The sequence below is a fragment of the Coregonus lavaretus genome (genome assembly GCF_964263955.1).
Source record: "Coregonus lavaretus genome assembly, contig: HAP1_SCAFFOLD_955, whole genome shotgun sequence".
NCBI classification, from domain to species: domain Eukaryota; kingdom Metazoa; phylum Chordata; class Actinopteri; order Salmoniformes; family Salmonidae; genus Coregonus; species Coregonus lavaretus.
In genome coordinates this window covers 20,139-41,117 of record NW_028163086.1, presented here as the reverse complement: position 1 = coordinate 41,117, position 20,979 = coordinate 20,139, and the positions used below count along the sequence as shown (strand labels likewise).

Here is a 20,979-nt window from a genome sequence, read left to right as displayed (position 1 = left end):
TTGTATTTGGACACGTTTGTCCCAGATAAGGACCATACAACCTTTGTATCCATAGTACTAAACTAGCAGGTTTCTCAGAAATGGAAAATATAAAACAACTAAATATACAAAATAAAAATCTCCATAATCACCGTACCAGTTGGTAAACCAAAAGTAACCACTAGCTACTGCTACTGTAACACAAATACTTCTGCCATGTTTCTCAGTCTCTATATAGTACTAAACTAGCAGGTTTCTCAGCGATGGATGGCAGGTTTCTCCTAGCCGGGTCATTGACGTCCCAGAGCCTCTGGAACTCAGTGATGAAAGGCAGGACCAGGTCTGGTTCCTCCGTGACCAGGATGTTCTCCTTGTTGCTCTGGATGGCTGTCAGGGTCCAGTTCAGGGAGCCGGTGATCAGGCGCCGGCCGTCCACCACGGCAAACTTGTGGTGCATGTGGACGGCGCCGGAGTCACACCTCACACAGATGCCTGGGGGAATGGAAGGGGAATAGACAGGATGAGAGCGGCCATGCTATATTATGAATACAGTCACAGTTGTGGTGCATTGTGGTGGAGTCACACCTCCCACAGAGTCAAACCTCACATGGACATCACACAGATTCCAAATAGAGGGGGGAGGGGGAGAGAGAGCCATTCATAACATGTCTATCTACCTTTTTTGAATCGTGGCACACCTTGATGGGATAAACAACTCTGCAGCACACCTAAAATGTCCCTGTTAATGTCACCTAAAATGTCCCTGTTAATGTATTTAGTAGTAATGACCTCCATCTAACTGATCCATACTGCTTTTTTATAGATTAAAAATAAATAAAATAAAGATTAAATAGGGTTTATTTGTACTATTTTCATAATTCCTTAATCATGATGATTAATTTGTGTGTACCCAGTGCTTGACTTGACTGAAATAGGTTCAGGTACTAATTTTGGGTGCCGGTACTGTTTATATTTAGGTGCAGGAGCTCCAAAATACTTTTCAACATATATTCTATAAAAGGGAACAGGCAGTAGTAGCTCAAGCAGTAGAACATTTGAGGTGCCAGTACTCAGCTCCTGCCCAAGTCAAGCACTGTATTTAACCCTTTTAAGAGCGTCCCGCGAATCCGTGCTAGAAATAAAATATTTATACTAAACAAAAATATAAAACGCAACATGTAAAGTGCTGGTCCCATGTTTCATGAGCTGCAATAAAAGAGCCCAGATATTTCCATAGGCACAATTTTATTTCTGAAAAACAATTTTTTTTGTTTACATCCCTTTTAGTGAGCACTTCTTCTTTGCTAAGATAAACCATCCACCTGACAGGTGTGGCATATCAAAAAGCTGATTAAACTGCATGATCATTACACAGGTGCACCTTGTGCTGGGGACAATAAAAGGCCACTCTAAAATGTGCAGTTTTGTCACAACACAATGCCACATATCTCTCAAGTTTTGAGGGAGCGTGCAATTGGCATGCTGACTGCAGGAATATCCACCAGAGGTGTTGCCAGATAATTGAATGTTAATTTCTCTACCATGAGCGTCCTCCAACGTAATTTTAGAGAATTTGGCAGTACGTCCAACCGGCCTCACAACCGCAGACCACGTGTAACCACGCCAGCCCAGGACCTCCCCACATCCGGCTTCTTCACCTTTGGAATCGTCTGATACCAGCCACCTTGACAGCTGATGAAACTGTGGGTTTGAACAACCGAATAATTTCTGCACAAATTGTCAGAAACCGTCTCAGGGAAGCTCATCTGTGTGCTCGTCGTCCTCACCAGGGTCTTGACCTGACTGCAGTTCGGCATCGTAACCGACTTCAGTGGGCAAATGCTCACCTTCGATGGCCACTGGCACGCTGGAGAAGTGTGCTCTTCACGGATTAATCCCGGTTTCAACTGTACGGTTCAGATGGCAGACAGCCTGTATGGCTTTGTGTGGGCGAGCGGTTTGCTGATGTCAACAGTGACCCATGGTGGCGGTGGGGTTATGGCATGGGCAGGCATAAGCTACAGACAATTAAGACATTTGCATTTTATCGATGGCAATTTAAATGCACAGAGATACTGTTACGAGATCCTGAGGCCCATTGTCATGCCATTCATCTGCCACCATCACCTCATGTTTCAGCATGATAATGCACGGCCCCATGTCGCAAGTATCTGTACACAATTCCTGGCAGCTGAAAATGTCCCAGTTCATCCATGGCCTGCATACTCACCAGATGTGTCACACATTGAGCATGTTTGGGATGCTCTGGATCGACGTGTACGACAGAACATTCCAGTTCCCGCTAATATCCCGCAACTTCGCACAGTCATTGAAGAGGAGTGGGACAACATTCCACAGGCCACAATCAACAGCCTGATCCACTCTATGCGAAGGAGATGTGCCGCGCTGCATGAGGCAAATGGTGGTCACACCAGATACTGACCGTTTTTTTCATCCACGCCCCTACCTTTCTTTAAGGTATCTGTGACCAACAGATGCATATATGTATTCCCAGTCATGTGAAATCCATAGATTAGGGCCTAATTTATTTATTTCAATTGACTGATTTCCTTATATGAACTGTAACTCAGTAAAATCGTTGAAATTGTTGCGTTTATATTTTTGTTCAGTGTAGCTCCGGTAAAATATGTATTTAGTTTTGAACGGGTTGAGCTAGAGACAAGTGGTTTTTCTGCATTGTAAAGCATTTGTGCAACCACAAACACAAAGCCATGCTCCATTGGTTTCTATGGTAGAGGCTGTGATGCAGCTAGACTAATCAGACCTGCCTGTGCTAATGGTTCTCACAGGCAAAGTAAAATGATACAAAATGACTTTGCTTGTGATGCGCAACCCTCAAATGATACAAATGTAGCCTAACCACAGCCTGAGCACACCTGACTTGAAACAACTGTACAGATGTAACCATGTGCAATTCAATGTATTTTTTCAGAGCTGCACTGGTGCTCCCAAGTTTAAATTCCATGTGCATTCCACAGGTCTCTGACTCGTCGGGGCTTGTGCTGGCAAGCCCACTAGGGCCAGATTACGCTTGCAACATATTTAATCATCCCTCTGGATACGTCCCAAATGGCACCTTATTCTCTATATAGTAGGGCTGCACAATTAAACAAATTCACATAGAAATCGCAATATTTCCATATCGCAAGAGATCCATATCGCATGCAATATTTTGAAATGCATCTCAGCCTTGTGTAACGTCCGTTTTGATAATTTACTCTTATTTGTCACACCAAGCTCCGCCCCCTGTCACTCAAGCGGCGCAGTTCCTCCTCCTCGCTGTTACTTTGCATGCTGTTCTGTTAGGTCAAATGCAGTCAACCTATTGTTCCAAACAATAACATTTTGCATTCCACTTTTCTTCTTTAATATAAACCAACAGGACAATGATCCAACACACCTCCAGGCTGTGTAAGGGATATTTTACCAAGAAGGAGAGTGATGGAGTGCTGCATCAGATGACCTGGCCCCCATAATCCCCTGACCTCAACCCAATTGAGATGGTTTGGGATGAGTCGGACAGCAGAGTGAAGGAAAAGCAGCCAACAAGTGCTCAGCATATGTGGGAACTCCTTCAAGACTGTTGGAAAAGCATTCCAGATGAAGCTGATTGAGAGAATGCCAAGAGTGTGCAAAGCTGTCATCAAGGCAAAGGGTGGCTATTTGAAGAATCTCAAATATAAAATATATTTTGATTTGTTTTACACTTTTTTAGTTACTACATAATTTCATATGTGTTATTTCATAGTTTTGTAGAACATAGTAAAAATAAAGAAAAACCCTTGAAAGAGAAGGTCTTCGAAAACTTTTGACCGGTAGTGTATATTTTTTGGGAACTCAGTCCAGCTTTCAACTTACTCTTGAAAGTTGTAATAGTAGAAGGCACAAGGTGAAATTTCGAAATTGGGTAGTGCATCAGCAGATTTCCTCTTGTCATGTCAGTCATTGCAGACCTTAGAGAGCTATTTATAACTCAAATGTCCAGATCAACTAGCCCATGTCACCTCATGTTTTTTTGCCCATAGATTTTGTTGTAATGTTTGAGTCACTCAAATATGACATGAATAAACATTAGACATGGCAAAATGTATAGATTTGCAGGAAATAAACAAACCTGCAACATTTTCTCACCGTCAACAAGAGGGGTGTGAACAGTTTGTCATGAACAGTGCTTGTGCCCATAGAAATAGACGTGGGGCGCGGGATGTTCCCCAATGCAGGAAGGGGGGCCTGAGTGAAAAAGTTTGGGAACCCCTGGCCCAACCTGCTTTGCAGATGAGTGATGTAGGCGCATAAGGGGATAGTACAGTAGGGCCCTGTGTAGCTCAGTTGGTAGAGCATGGCGCTTGCAACGCCAGGGTTGTGGGTTCGTTTCCCACCGGGGGCCAGTATGAAAAAATAAAATGTATGCACTCACTAACTGTAAGTTGCTCAGGATAAGAGCGTCTGCTAAATGACTAAAATGTAAAAATGTACATAGCTAGGTGGTAGGTTCTAAGAACTGCTTTAGGATTGGGCCTCTGCCATCAGCCTACCTGCTCTGCAGATGGCCCCTATTTATAACATTAGCAGCAGTGAGAGAGGCTTCCCTCCCTGTCAGTGACTTGATTTATTGACTTTGGCATATCAGCCTACCTGCTCTGCGGATGGCCCCTATCTGGGAGCCGGTGATGAGGGTGTAGTCCATGTCAGTGAGGATACGGATGGGGATGCCCCTGGTGTGGAGGGCCAGCACGGCCCGGCTCAGGTCCAGGTTGGTGAAGGCGAACACACACAGGTCCAGGGAGGAGGAGGCAGACAGGATGTGGCCCAGGAGACGGGTGAAGGAGGTGTTGACGTTGTGGGGTAAGGGACAGGGGCAGGGGCTTGGGGGGGAGAGAGGAAAGGGGGGGGGACATGGGAAGAGGAAGGGAAGATGATAGGGGGACAGAGGAGAGGAGGATAAGAGGGAGAGGAAAGGGGGAGAGAGAAGGAGTTACTGTGGAAGGTGGATCTACTGTATAGTAGTCACTCACTGAATAATTGTTCCTAGCCCGTAGCAAAACATCTGAAATCAATAGAAAGACTATAAAAAAAACAGCAGAATTCTTAGAGATATTGGATAGATATATTATTAATGAAAATGATGGTGAGTAGTTAAAGTTGACTGTGCCAGCATCCCAAATGTTACCCTAGGGCACTAGTATCCACTACTGGGCCCTGGTTAAAAACAGTGCACTATATAGGGAAAAGGTGCCATTTGGTACGCATACTATTACTTACAATGGTGAGTCAGGAGTGAAGAGACGCTCCGTGCAGGCGACCTCCGTGGGGAAAAAGAACACTTCTTTCAGGGGCCCCCGGGATATTTTCCGGGGCCAGAGGCGACAGAGGAGCCAGCCCAACCACTTCACACTGAGAGTGAGGGCCACAGCCCCCAGACCCACAATCTTCACCATCTGAACCACTGACATCTGTGGGCAGAGGGCCAAGTTGTCATGAAAATGTTGAATAGAAGCGCTAAATTACATACAGTAGGCCTTCCCTTCTTTCCCCCCTGCCTTTCAGCTCTTGGTTAGGATTAGCCTAGTTAGGGTGAAGTCTTGACAGCTAATGATAGTTGAGGTCTGTTGGGTATGCAAAACAGCCATTAACTTCTGAACGGTGCTCGTTTTCACCAGCTTTATGGGGACAATGACATAGCTAGCAAATAATGGAACTCTGCTGCAGCCCAGAGCAGAGGCTAGCTACTTAGCTAACTACAGTAAGTGAGTTTGTTAGCTAGGCCCATCTAGCCAGCTTATCTCTGCAAGTCTGAGCTACCTTCATGCAGTGGTTTTTTTGTAAGCACACTTTCTCAGTTCATTCCTTGCTGTGTGCTAGAATTAACTCTTATTTTAAACCACTTTAGACCTAGCTACCTTGACTTTTTTCACCGGCGAGTATCGGTCTCCACGATGGACTTTTATTTGAGTGGACGTCGAAGACGAACGCCGGCCGGTGCTCTAGATCTGTCAATCAAATTAAAACACGCAGGATATTTGCAACGTTTCCACCAATCAGGGGACAGTTGTTGAAGCGGTTGAACATGTATTATTATTTTGTGAGATGTATGATGTAGAAAGGGAGAGGTTGTTTGACAGGGTCAGAGAAGTTGGACAGGAATGGGAAGTGGGTGGTATTTTGGGTGGGGATGATGGGAGTAGTGAGGGTTGTAGGGAATTATTTTATTGTATTAGAAATTCAGGGTTAGTTAAGAGAATAGTGGTATAGATAGGTCGTGACCGGCTTCACATTCCACTACAGTAGGTAGCGGTGTATGCACCTGTCAGTTGGTTGCGATTCGCCAATAAAACTTGAAGAAGAAGACGAAAATGGTTTAATGTGAACTTCCGGTTCTGACGGCGATCTCAGGAGGAAAAATGGCGGAAGCGGATGTTCTGTTTGAATCAGATGGCGTGTCGACTGGAGAAGAACGTGAGGAGAATTGGATTACTGTGGCGGATGCAAAATGAAATAAGAGAAGCAAAGTGGTAGTGAGTCTTTTTTGGCTGGAATAAGGGTTTTGGGACGATGTTGTTACCTGGAAGATCCGTTTGAAGTCTATTAAAATTGTGGATGCGTTGAATGAGGTGGAGTCGATGAGAATAACGGGAAGTGGGTTTATTTTGTGTTTCTATGGAACAGAAGGAGCATGCTTTGCGCCTCAAGAAGATTGGAATGTGTCGTGTGTGGATCTTTGAAGCAGGGCGCCTATCAAGGGTGTTATCTCTGGGGTGGCGCTAGAAGTAAATGCAAAGGCTATATGCGTGAAGAATTGGATCAAGTGGTTGGTGCACAACGACTGACCCGCATGGTAGATGGAGTGCGGAAGCCCACTCCATCCATTCTATTGTTATTTTGATGAGTCTCTCCGTTCTCACGTGTATTTGGGTTATATGAGATTCCCTGTGAGAGCCTTTGTGCCCGAACCCATGCAGTGTGATAAATGTAAATGATTTGGTCATGTGTCAAATGTTTGTAGATGGGAGGAGTATTAACATGTACCTGCATTTCTGAAGTGTCCTGTTAGTGTGAAGGAGACGGAGGTTGCATGAATAAGGGCTGTCCAGAATGTCTTCTATCCGGAGGCGTTGAGAACAGTGGAATAAAGGCGTGAAGTTGAAGAAGTAATGGTAGTTGGAGTAGAGACACAAGATGTTCTGTGTCAACCGAGGGATCCTGAGATGTTGCATGTTAAGAAGGTGGACTTTGTAGCATTTATTACTTTAGTTATCAACTACACAGCGCAAACGGAGAGGAAATCGGAGAAAATAGGCATCATTGTGAGTGCGGCTGAGGCATTGCAAGGAATCCTGTTGAAAAATGCTCTATCCTCACAGGCACCTGAGCCTGTGTAGGGATGTGACTGAACAATTGGGATGGTTGTTTTGATTATTTATTTTGTATTTTGTATTATCTCGTTCGGGTCCCCCCATCTCGCAATGGAATATATTATTTTTGTTTTGTTTCAATACCCCGTACAGTAGGTGGCGGCAATACACCAATAGGTGTAGTCTGCCATAAAACTTTGACGAAGAAGAACTTCCGGTTCTCGTTGCTTGCTTTCTCCACTAAAAAGCCGAAGCGTGTGTTTTCTTAGGAAAGGTAGCGAAACAAATATATCGTTTCATGGAACAATTATTTAATATAAGGAGCTTGATTATAGATAATGTTGTACTTTCCATTATTAATAACGAAACATTCAGTTTCATGAAACCACCGCTGGCATCAGCAAGGAGCCAAGAGTTGTTGGAGAGTTAACAGTTTATGACAACAACACACGTTGTTGTAGCTAAGCTAGCTAGCTAGCTACTTGCGCCTAGCAGGATTACATTATTAATTTACAGTTTAGAATACGTTGATTTGATTGAACGACTGCGATCTATTCAGTTACAAAGTTGCATTATTTGTAATTGATGTACATTTGCTCAACAGAGTTTAGCGAACTAACTAGCTAACCTTACTGTACACGTGAAGACTACCTAATATGGGTCGCCGCAAGTCCAAGCGAAAGCCCCCTCCAAAGAAGAAGCTTACTGGAAATTTGGACACTCAATTCACCTGTCCATTCTGCAATCACGAAAAGTCCTGTGATGTGAAAATGTAAGTAACAAAGTACAGTATGGCTACCTCCCAAATGGCAAATCAAAACCATCGCGCTCTCCCAAAAGCTTGGCGGGTGGTGCGTAAAACCCGCGAATTCAGACAAAAAAAATAGGTGTAATGGGTTCGCACTCAAAATTATGTCGCATAAAGCTTACTAAATTATTCGATGTTTTAAAATGTTTACTGCATCAGGGATAGTGTACATAGAAGTTTCGGCTACACAGACGTTACCTCCCAAATGGCACCATATTCCATACATACTGCACTACTTTTGACCAGAACCCTATGGGCACTGGTCAAAAGTACACTATGGGCATTAATATGGAGTTGGTCCCCCCTTTGCTGCAAAACAGCCTCCACTCTAATGGGAAGGCTTTCCACTAGATGTTGGAACATTGCTGCAGGGACTTGCTTCCATTCAACCACGAGCATTAGTGAGGTCGGGGACTGATGTTGGGCGATTAGGGCTGGCTCGCAGTCAGCGTTCCAATTCATCCCAAAGGTGTTCGATGGGGTTGAGGTCAGGTCTCTGTGCAGGCCAGTCAAGTTCTTCCACACCGATCTCGACAAACCATTTCTGTATGGACCTCGCTTTGTGTACGGGGGCTTTGTCATGCTGAAACAGTAAAGGGCCTTCCCCAAACGGTTGCCACAAAGTTGGAAGCACAGAATTGTCTAGAATGTCATTGTATGCTGTAGCATTAAGATTTCCCTTCACTGGAACTAAGGGGCATAGCCTGAACCATGAAACAGCCCCAGACCATTATTCCTCCTCCACCAAACTTTACAGTTGGCACTATGCATTGGGGCAGGTAGTGTTATCCTGGCATCCGCCAAACCCAGATTTGTCAGTCGGGCTGCCAGATGGTGAAGCGTGATTAATCTCTCCAGAGAACGCGTTGCCACTGCTCCAGAGTCCAATGGCGGCGAGCTTTACACAACTCCAGCCGACGCTCGGCATTGCACATGGTTATCTTAGGCTTGTGTGCGGCTGCTCGGCCATGGAAACCCATTTCATGAAGCTCCTGACGAACAGTTCTTGTGCTGACGTTGCTTCCAGAGGCAGTTTGGAACTCGGTAGTGAGTGTTGCAACCGAGGACAGATGGTTTTTACGCGCTTCAGCACTCTGCAGTGCCATTCTTTGAGCTTGTGTGGTCTACCACTTCACGGCTGAGCCGTTGTTGCTCCTAGATGTTTTCACTTCACAATAACAGCACTTACAGTTGACCGGGGCAGCTCTATCAGGGCAGACATTTGCAGAACTGAAAGGTGGCATCCTATGATGGTGCCACGTTGAAAGTCACCGAGCTCTTCACTAAGGCCATTCTACTGCCAATGTTTGTCTATGGAGATTGCATGGCTGTGTGCTCGACTTTATACACCTGTCAGCAACGGGTGTGGCTGAAATAGCCTAATTTACTAATTTGAAGGGGTATCCACATACTTTTGTATATACAGTGTAGTTCACTAGAGGGTAATGCACTACAGGCTGTAACTCTTACATTTTAATGACTTAACTATTTATTCATGCTTTGTGTTTTAACTTCCCTTTCTTGCCAACAGGGAAAGGACCAGAAATACTGGGATAATATCATGCACAGTTTGCCTGGAGGAGTTCCAAACCCCCATTACCTGTATCCTTTGAATGCTGATCAAGTCTATTGAACTCAGACACAATAACTGTTGTTGTTATCACATTTGGTATGTTTACATGCACACTAATAATTCAATATTAAACTGATTATGGCAGGTTATGCAATAGTCGTATAAACACCTTACTCTTCTTATCTTGATCTGCGTAAGGTTACAATCGTAGTAAGCATAAAACAACTGCTTTTCTGAGCAATCTTTCTAATTATTAGGACGGTGTATTTGATCTGCACATATGCTAACACCAGCCAAGCGAGCCTCCCTCTTTAGCGCGAGTGAAGTGAGTTCGGAACAACTGAATGTACGCGTCTTAGGGACTTACCTGGAGAAAATCGGATCTCTCTGAAATAAAAATGGATTGCCCTCCCTTCAGTAAAATAATATTTTTACCCAACCCACCCTGAACACTTTAAAAAAAAGTAAGTGACCCCTATACCCAAATTAATAATTAAAACATAAAGTGGATTGCAGAGAACATGCCTACTGTTTACCCTCACTCCTATGACAGACCAGAGCCATAGATATGCAGTTTTAGAAACTGTTCTTCATTTTGTAAGGATTACATGGCAAAGCAGCCAGAAGGTTGTGGATTCACAGACCACCACTGACAAGGGGGGTGAAAAGATATCCATTATAATAAAAGCACTGCATGAATCTATCTTATTTGTGGTCTGAGAAAAAATTACCTCTTATAAACGCATTTCATGCAATTCTACGTAATTTTACATAATTGGAGACAAGCAGAATCTTTTTTTAATATCACAGAACATGACAACAAATGAACGCATGCTGCAGCACCGGATACTTTTTTATTTCTATACAGGCTATTGTTAAAAAAGAGGATAGTCTAAGTTTGGAACAATGCTGAAGTTGTCTATCAACAGTAAATATTGAGCACAACAGAATCAGTTACAACGGAAGTATCTGATCATCAATGAATTCGAGAAAAAGCCATTCAATGTTTAACACAGCAGCCATATATCATCAGTTAGGCCTATATGCACTTGTAAACCATTTTCATTTGGGAAACTATCATTTTCAAATGTATTCTGTTTATTCCATGATATTGTTGTTACAAAATAGATGTGTGTTGACTGTGATTAGGGCATGGGAATATAAGAGCATCTGATAGGCTAAATTAACAAACTAGGCATGCATAGCTCACAGCATGATCCTCAAACCAAAGACTGGCCAAACTCGTGTTTCTAAAAGTGAATTACAAGGCACTGTAGAATGACTGTATAGCCTAATAAGGCATTTTTTGTTTCATTATTATTTAATTCTAAGTAATAATTGTAAATATTGTATACAGCATAAATGCTAAATGTATAGACATGTTGTTGAAGTGCTGTTGTTGAAATGCTAAGCTCTCCTGCCAGTCTGTAGCGTGTCACAAATGCTTCACAATGTGTTTGTTAAATAGCAGGCTGTATTCCCTGTCTTCTTTCTCTATGACACGAATTATGACCTGTAGGCGTGTGTGCAGAGGCCCGTCGGTCGGAGGCGTGGCCAGTTTGAGCGGGCCAAATCCGACGTAACAAGAACAGCCACAGACACAGAACTCTACCAGGGGTTGCTAAAACGGCTGTCATCAAAACGCACTTGAACTCACCCTACTGTCCGAGTGCTTAGCTTACAGAAACGTACCACCTCTATTGCATATGCAGACAAACTCATCCACCGCGTGAACCTTATCATGACACCAACGAGAGCTGGGATCCAAATTCACAGCGCGTCTGCCATGATGTTTATAAAACTCAGCGGACCCCCTTGCGCAGTGGAACTCAGAACGATACGTGAACATTGCTGTCCTTTCAGCAGTGAGATTCGAAGGGCGCTCAAATCGCTCAAAATAACCCTCATCAAGATGTAGCCTACATCTAATAGTCCTACTCATCACTTGTTATTATTACTAATAGAAGATTCTCACTTTTCACAGTGGTGCTCGTTTAGTAACGTTAGATCAAAGCTAAATCAATGTCTCGCAAGAGCCCATAATGATTAATTGGGATTTGACATAGCAGATCCAAATATAGTAGCATATAAGCCTATAATCTTACACCAAAAACACCTCCGCAGTCATTTCTTATCTGACGCTAAATAGTCATATTTTCCTCACGTGGCCAAAACGGAACAGTTTGCGCACCGCAGGCAATGCTTTGATTGATACAAAATAGTCTTACAAGAAATGCTAATAGTTTAACACCACCTGCTTTAATTTGCTCGCAAAACAGTTATTCAAGAAGATCTATATGCATATTCCCATGAAACTGATTGAAATCAAATGATTGGCATGCAGTTTGGACATTTCACTAGTAAAACGTGAAGAATTCTAATTCCCGATGGACAGTGATAATGGCCTACTAGGTACAGTGATACTACTAGGTACCTACTAGGTATGCCTAACTTGGTGTTTGAGGGTATTAAAAATAGAAATTTTCTTGAGACGATGTTGTGGGCATATAGGCAGACGTTGCAGTTGGAGGATGCATTTTATGCACCTATTCTTAAATGATATTCAATCTGTCGGTACAAACGTTGAGAAATTATGTCATCAAAAAAAATGCGGAAAAGTAGCTGCTGCCTTGGCAACAGCTAATGGGGATCCGGAATAAAATCCAATAGAAATACCTCTGGTCCTCAACTTCACGCTGTCCCTCTCAAACTGAACAGGACATCAGCAGGCCTAGTCGGCACTCACAGACATTGCATTTTTTGACAAATTGACTCGCCTCCTGAAGTGACAGCGTACACAGCACAGCCATTGGTTAGGCAGCACAAACACAGCACAGCCATTGGTTAGGCAGCACAAACGCAGCACAGCCATTGGTTAGGCAGCACAAAAGGGTTACATCAGCAAGAGCAGGGCAGGCCGGGGCTCATGATTGGGAACGCCTATCCATTACAGTGTAGCCTAGTTTTATATACACCATCCCAGCAGTGCAAAAACACGGGAAGTAAGTACATTTTATTAGAAATATAACTTTGCCCTGTGCTTCTCCTAGCATGCTCTATAGTATAGTATAGTATAGTATAGTATAGGCTATGGGTCATTTGATTGAGCTACCATACACTTGATATTGCGCGCCCAGCAGAGAATCAGGGTGGAGGGGCATCATCGGGCACAAATGAGATACTATAATAAGCAACTAATTCTTAAACCCTGAGAAATATGACATTTAGTAAATTACAAATTACATGACCCTCCCCTGGACTAAATGTAAAAAAATACTAAACCATCTTCCGCCGGGTAACTATTGTGTACATTTCGATCTCCTTTAGAAGTCGTTTTCACATACACATTTGATATGTTTGAACTCAGAATCAAATATGCTTCCCAAAAATAACATGGTCGCTGTGGCAGAAGGTTTATTTTGATTGCCTCTTTTCTCATTTATCAGAGTGCCAACAGGTAGCCTGGTTTCAGATGTGTCCATGTAAACGGGATCGAACAACACAGGTATCTTTTGGTTATCACTATGGCAACAGCCTCAAGGAACAATAAAAAACACAATATTTACATCTTACAGTTAAATGAGAAGGAATTAAACAACAAAACATTTAAATCAAACTATTATATTAATCAGACTATCCATAATAATCGCATTGTGTGCATGTAACCATACTAATTGATACGTAATCAATAAGGCTGCAGCAGTTGTAATTTCCTAATGATGTAATGCCTCATTTCATTGGATTGGCTCTTATGATAATATTGTTTCTAGGTATTTTAACATCAGGAATGCAAACAGCCCAGTTACAGACTATAAGTTGCTCTGGATAAGAGCGTCTGATAAATGGCTAAAATGTAAATACTGCCATGACTAGACACAGTTGCATGCAGTCGCATTTTCTCCAATCTCCTGTTGCTAACATCTTCTGGTTGAGTGTATATAAGTTCTATATCCTTACCTTACTCTCTAAGATCTGTCAGAGCCTGTGGATGTGTACAGTGATTGGATAGACGCTTGTGAAGCAGCCAATCAGTAGCTCAGGCTCACCGGGGCTGAAGACATCACATTGGAACAGGAAGCTGATTAGAGGTGGCTCTCGTCTGCTTCTCACCAATCACTGCCCGTCTACAGCCCAAGATAATGGTCCCGTTCCAGGCCGACTACATTGCAGACGTTGCATTGCATCAACCAAGTGTTGCGTGCCATGTCGTCAACTGCAGTTGGGCATCATATTGCTATATGATGTCGTGGTTAGCTGATATGTGAAACAACTATCAAGTCGTTGTGAGATCTGGCAGATGCCTGCAATGTAGCGGCCTCCGACCCTTACCTCACCACACATCTCCCACACTAGTGACCTGGCGTCCACCGAGACGGTCAGACCAGTCTGTCTTGCATAGCTATAGTTCAGTCCAGAGACATATATAGGTAGCGTCCCAAATGGCACCCCGTTCCCTATGTAGGGCACTACTTTTGACCAGCTCCCAGAGGGCTCGGGTGGACAATAGTGCACAATATTGGGAATAGGGATGCAGCCATAGAGGTATATATGACTGGTTAAGTCAACCTATTCCCCTACTCACCGTTTGTTTTAATTTATACAGACCTCTCATCTTACAAGCTGTCAGTCGTCATGGCTCCTAGTTTACTGGTCGGATTATACAGTTAGTAGCTGCTGTGGGGTCAGTTTTTGTTTCACCACAATTCATTTTTACTCTCCCTCGTGTACAGTTCTAGAGATACCCCATTGGAATGACCCAACACTGTGGTATTGTGTATATTCGGTGTAACTCTTGAGTGTGTTTTTATGCAGAGTAACTTGTCACTAGTGGGGTGTTCCAGAAAGCAGGATCGTTAAGTTAGCCAGCTAACTTTGATATGCAGTTAAATATATCTCTTCATCTTTTTATTTAGAAAGCTAAACTTGAATAAGGGTTGTTGTTGGTTGTCAAGTCAATTATACCATGAGAATTTCAAGTTTGATTTTTTGGGACAGTTAGCTGGCTAAGTCATTGATCCTGCTTTCTGGAACAGTCCAAACACTCAAGTAGTTTTATGTCAAGTGGTTTATGAAATATTTTCTATGAATATCCAAGGTCCTTTTTCTAAATGATAGAATGGTTAAGGTATCTCCCTGAAGACATGTTGCACCATTCCTTTGTTAGAGAAAATGGACTAAAGGGGAGAGGTAGTACGGTACATACACACCAGGTAAACAGTAGGTCCAAATTATTATTATTATTGATTTGAAACCATTATTGATTTGATTATTTTTAGTTTTTCAAATGATAAGAAAATTGCCAATGATTTGCAATTGGTTGCCCTTTGTAATATTGTAATGACTTTTGTTTTCAATGTGACAAATTAAAAAGTGTCGTATTTTGACACCCACAATGAATGTGTCTGTGTCAATTGTCTGATTTGAGAGTTAACCATCAAAACTAAACTATATAGAGCATATTTCTACCGGAGAGACATGCGGTTTCATTTCCTGATAATGGGCTAGCTAGAGGAAAACGCCATACTGTCCAGTTTACGACTAAAACTAACAGATGTGATCACCATGTATATGTCGGTACGTGTGTCCATGCGCCCCAATGCATTTGTGTGATTGTGTGCGTACCCATGGTTCTCAGCTGGGGATATTGACAATAAGTTATGATTCACAGAGGGCTATGATGAGTGGTTATCAGTTTGTCTATCACCTCATCCCTATCTCCCCCTCGATCTCAATCTCCTCTCATTCAGCGTGTGAGGTCAAGTATCACTCTAGTCTCTGTCAAGGCTGCCAATAACCTATACAACGGTGCCATGGCAACCATTTCCAAGGTAACAAGTATTTGGTTTCTAGGCACCTGGAGCTGTGCTCACACAATCTGCAATTTTTAAAAAACGTTTACACGCTCGCTATCAACAAGTTGCATAATGTATGTACATCCTAATTGCTGCATTTAAACACAATGCAAATGTTTAAGGAACACTTACAGGGCATTGAAACAGTCAGTTGATGGTGATATAATGTACAGTGCCTTTGTGCTAAAATAATTTTTGGGGGTTTGACTGCTCTAGGGATTGATCTCTTGAATCTCGGAGTTGCAGAATTGGGATGAAAAGTCTATTTTTTGGCTTCTAGCTAGCTGGCTGTTTGGATTCAAATAATGCAGCCACAGCTTTATTGTTTCATCTGTAGAGAAGAATTACAACAAGTACTGCATGCTGTGTCTAGAGATGGCAGAAGAGGCTCAGGGACTGTTCTTAACCACTGCCAAGATGTGGTGCAGCCGTGGCATCACCCAGGTGGGTGCTACATGTTTGGCAATGGAGAAGTTGGTCCTATGGAGGAACTGACCGTCAGAGAAGCAGGTGTGGTGCACTGATGAAGCGCTGCAGGCCTGTTTGTCAGACTGTCTTTGTTTCTCTCTGGCTGTACCATCGATGCCCCCTCCCCTGAAGCTACACTGCCTTTCCAATCCAAACTGCCTCAACTCCCAGGCTTTCATCAGAAGCCAAATAGAGACAATCAATATCCATCTCAACCATCTCAATTTCAATTAATTTGTTTTGCTTTTTATGCGCTTTGAGGTAATTTTCTGTAATGAAAAGCACTATGCAAGTTAAATTATTATTATTACAAAACAATGCCATGAAATTACTAAATATAAAGGAAAGCTAAAGTTGATTTATTGGACATATATTATCAGCAATAATGTTAATGAACCTACATTTATTTCAACACATTTATCCCCAACTCCTCTGGCACTTTCTAATCTGCAACCATTCATCAGTTAGGGGGTGTATTTACTATGAACCAAACGAAAGCCAACACTCCGAAACAGGGAGGGACCTACCTGAACTTGTCCAATAAGAAACTCTTGTTTTTGTTACAAAAGTTTTCAGTTGCAAAGCGTTTTGCTACAGTGTGCGCTAATGAACACACCCAGGCCTTGACACTGTATTAGCCTGAGTAGAACAGACTGAACACTGTGTTTCATTGTGAGCGCAGGATTCAGTCTGGTTTAACCGGGGCCAGGCTATCAAAATATTCCCCAGATCCCTTGGTGAGATGGATGTTGGAGTAGAGTGATGCTGCCTCTAGACACAGGTCAATTTGGGCATTTTCACCATAAGTGGTTTAGGTTAGGATTTGGGGAGGGTGAACTGATCCTAGATCTGTGCCTAAGGGCACCTTCTATCTGGAGCTGAAACATCAGCCACCGCAATGTAGTCCTTAAAGTTGCCCCTAGACACTGATCTAAGGTTCGTTTTAGCCTTGGGGAGGGAAAGCTGATCCTAGATCAGTCTACAGTATCTGGTGCTGATATAGTATTACAGCCACTGTGATGCAAGCCTTGACATGTCCTCATGTGTTACTGTCTCTAGCGGTCGCTGCAGGCGTCAAAGTCACACGCACAGTTCTAGCATGTGGATATATAAATAGTGATAGGAGAGATAGAAAGAGGGAGGGAGAGAGATGGAGACAAAGGGTGGTGGTGGTGTTGTCATGGACCAGCACAGGTGAAAATACAAAGTACCTCTTTATCCCTACACACTTGTTAAGGAGTTGATTGGGCATATATAGGTGAAACATTTGAACAGGAAGTGAGTGGCCTGTGTCTTCCAGCAGCCGCTGACACGTCACATGCATGCCAGAGACGGCATGGGTTTGAATCCGGCCCACTGCCCTTTGACTCACCCTTCCCCTATCTTCCATGTCTTTCCAACACTATCTCTTCAATAAAGCTCAACAACAGAAAGGAAATATACCTTGTCCATCATTAGAGCTCTTTAAAAATATATATATTTTTGTTGTTGTTGTAATGATAGTCAATTGTCGATGCAATAGCTTCCACTCGGCTACGCGTATTCTCAAGCAATAACATCGACATCTGTATTATCAACCCAAGAATACCCGTGGTCGAGACGGGAGCACCGGGTCTAACCACCTCCCCTCCATCCTTTCTTCTCCCCTCTATCCATTGTCTCTCCTCTTTTCTCTTCTTCATTCTTCACCCGTAGAATGATAGATGGGAGGGGGCAGAAGACATCGGTGAGAATGGTGGCCTGGGAAAGAAAAGTGTTTGATTAGAAAACAAACAATAACATACACTGTACACAAAGAAAGACAGAAATCGGTACCTGAAGTGAACTGGTAAACAGTTTCCATTCCTCCCTTTTCTGACCTCTTCACCCCTGTTATTAAACAAGCTTTTAACCTACTGTAGATCTCCCTGCCTGCCTGTCTCTCTCCCTCCCTCCCTCTCTCTCCCTGCCTGTCTCCCTCCCTCCCTCTCTGGTTCCCTCTCTCTCCATGCCTGTCTCCCTCCCTCCCTCCCTCTCCCTGCCTGTCTCCCTCCCTCTCTCTCTCTCGTCTTCTCTCTCTCTCCCCCCTTTATCTCCCTCTCTCCCTGTCTCCCTCCCTCCTCTCACCCTCCTCTCTCTGCCTGTCCCATTGAGAATAAGGCAGTCAGCAAGACTCAACCACACTCTCACTTGCTAATTAGAGGCAGTGGATGTCAATCAACAGCTGAGAGGAGGAGAGGAGGAGGAGGAAAGAGGGAGAGGGGGAAGAGGAGAGGGAGAGATGGAATGCATCAGCACTATGGACAGCTCCCGGTGGAGAACTCAGGGCAGGTTTCCAAACATGAGTTTACTCCTCTCTCTCTCTACCTCTCCTGTCGAATTTAAGGTTTATATCTTGATTGACTGATTTACTCTCTACCAGCCCATCAATCACATGGTATAACATGCACCTTGAATAGAGGAACACTGCCAAATGCTCTGTCTGAGAGAGAGTCCCACTCTGTCAAATTTCTCACCATCCTTCTTCCTGTCTGTCTACTTCCCCTCTCATCGTCATTGACAGGAGGTGCCAAAACAAGTCTGACACGTCAAGTATTCTGACACTATATCCCTCAATACCTGGCTTCTAGCTTTCTACCTCTCGCTCTCACTTTGTGTTTCTCTCTCTCCCTCTCTTCCGCACTCACACGTGGTAAACACTAGGAAAGAGGGTGTTTACTGGTAGGCTATGAGAACAGCAAGCTTATCATTAAAGGAGGACATTCCTCCTTTACTTTACTGTTCAATTACTTGGAACTAAAGCGCTGCTGTAAAGATGTTTATGTTGTTTACCTACAGCAGCAGTTCTCTCCTCCAGGTCCTATAGCCACTGATGCTGGAGCCAGAGTCACTATTCTATAACTTCATGAATCAGTTGACAACATGATCAATCTGTAGCAAATGTATTGTATTTTTTTCCTCACCGTTTTTGGCAACACTTAGTGACAAAGTATTACATTTAGTAGAAGAGTATACTGAAGGCTAAATACACAGTAATCACGATTCCATAAAGACATCTTCTAACCACTGTAAATAGTAAATAGCAGCACATGTTTTGTTTCTACGTAACAGGATTGTATATTAGGGTTTGTTTGTTTGTAAATACTGTACATCCGGTAGACCGCTTCCTGTAAGTGGAACATAGTAGGCTACACTCAGAATAGCAGTGAACTGATTCTTTCAGCCTTATACTGCACACTATTCATTTCCCCATCAAGTAACAGCCCTTAAAGGAGCAATCAGCAGTAGAAATAATAACAAATAATTCTCCTGTTTCTGTAAAAAGCTGAGGGATGGGGCTGGAGAAATGTTACCACTCTCAAATTCATTGACAGAGCTATGGATGCAAGGACTGACCATCCATGATATCAACATTATAGTTTTAATCATGTTTTGAGACTATATACTGTTTATTTACATTTAATTTGTTTACAAACATTGGAGTAAAACAAGCTTATATTTTGGGTTCTGATGGGGTACGACAGTTGAACTAAGCTCATGAGGCATTTATTTATGTTAGGCTATATTTTTCAAGAAAAGAAAAAAGAATCAATGGGTACATATCATTACTTTATAAGTAAAATAAATGTATGTAGCAACTGATGATTGCCCTTTTAATTATTCCTAAAATAAATAATTTAAATAAAATTCCAAGAACAACAAAATAGCCTAACCAATTAAACACTGTAGAATAATGTTCTGTGATATTGTTGACAGTTCTGACAGTGCATGCTTCATTTTAATGGGACCTTTCTTTGGTTATCTATTCATCAACATATTCCTGCTTCCTTCCATCAATAAACAAAGTGTTATTCATCTATACAGAAGAACAATATAAACGCAACATGTAAAGTGTTGGTCCCATGTTTCATGAGCTGAAATAAAAGATCCCAGAATTTTTCCATATGCACAAAAAGCTTATTTCTCTCCAATTTTGTCCACAAATTTGTTTACATCGCTGTTAGTGTGCATTTCTCCTTTGCCAAGATAATCCATCCACCTGAAAGGTGTGGTATATCAAGAAGCTGATTAAACAGCATGATCATTACACAGGTGCACCTTGTGCTGGGGACAATAAAAGGCCACTCTGAAATGTGCAGTTTTGTCACACAACACAATGCCACAGATGTCAAAATTTTGAGGGAGCGCCCAATTGGCATACTGACTGCCGGAATGTCCACCAGAGCTGTTGCCAGATAATTGAATGTTCATTTCTCTACCATAAGCCGCCTCCAACTTTGTTTTAGAGAATATGGCAGTACGTCTAACAGGCCTCACAACCGCAGACCACGTGTAACCACGCCAGCCCAGGACCTCCACATCCGGCTTCTTCACCTGCGGGATCATCTGAGACCAGGCACCCTGACAGCTGATGAAACTGAGGAGTATTTCTGTCTGTAATCATGCCCTTTTGTGGGGAAAACTCACTCTGATTGGCTGGGCCTGGCTCCACAGTGGGTGGGCCTGGCCCCGAAGTGGGTGGGCCTATGCCCTCCCAGGCCCACCCATGGCTGCGCCCCTGCACAGTCATTTGAAATCCATAGATAAGGGCCTAATGAATATTTCAATTGACTGGTTTCCTTATATGAACTGTAACTCAGTAAAATCGTTGAAATTGTTGCATGTTGCATCAATATTTTTGTTCAGTATATATATATATATATATATATATATATAAATATAAAACTCGATACTAAGCCATCAGTGAATTGTAGCCTAAATGTCGCTACACCCGCACGAGATGACAGGCTTAATAGTTTATAATAATAAGTGATAAGCTCACCCGTCCATCGCATTTCCACCGTTGTCCCAGATCGGATATCTCGAGTCCATACCACATAGTGTAACCATGTTTTCATAAAAAATCAGCGAGAAACGCTCTCCAATTCCTTTCTCTTTTGTGCGTTG

The 20,979-nt window shown here is 42.9% G+C and overlaps 2 protein-coding genes across 2 annotated transcripts; one reads left to right on the top strand and one right to left on the bottom strand.

The window, feature by feature from the left end:
• Positions 1 to 202: 202 nt before the first annotated feature.
• Positions 203 to 5,453, bottom strand: LOC311118498 (mitochondrial cardiolipin hydrolase-like; the record flags this gene model as incomplete). The annotated part of the gene is made up of 3 exons (XM_084193292.1): positions 203 to 471; positions 4,636 to 4,865; positions 5,263 to 5,453. The coding sequence occupies 3 exons, from the start codon at positions 5,451 to 5,453 to the stop codon at positions 203 to 205; spliced, it is 690 nt and encodes a 229-aa protein (XP_084049418.1).
• Positions 5,454 to 7,585: 2,132 nt separating this feature from the next.
• Positions 7,586 to 15,126, top strand: LOC311118494 (transcription elongation factor 1 homolog). Its single transcript, XM_084193286.1, has 4 exons — positions 7,586 to 7,626; positions 7,957 to 8,124; positions 9,692 to 9,762; positions 13,704 to 15,126. The coding sequence occupies exons 2-4, from the start codon at positions 8,009 to 8,011 to the stop codon at positions 13,766 to 13,768; spliced, it is 252 nt and encodes an 83-aa protein (XP_084049412.1). The 5' UTR covers positions 7,586 to 7,626; positions 7,957 to 8,008; the 3' UTR covers positions 13,769 to 15,126.
• Positions 15,127 to 20,979: the final 5,853 nt, after the last annotated feature.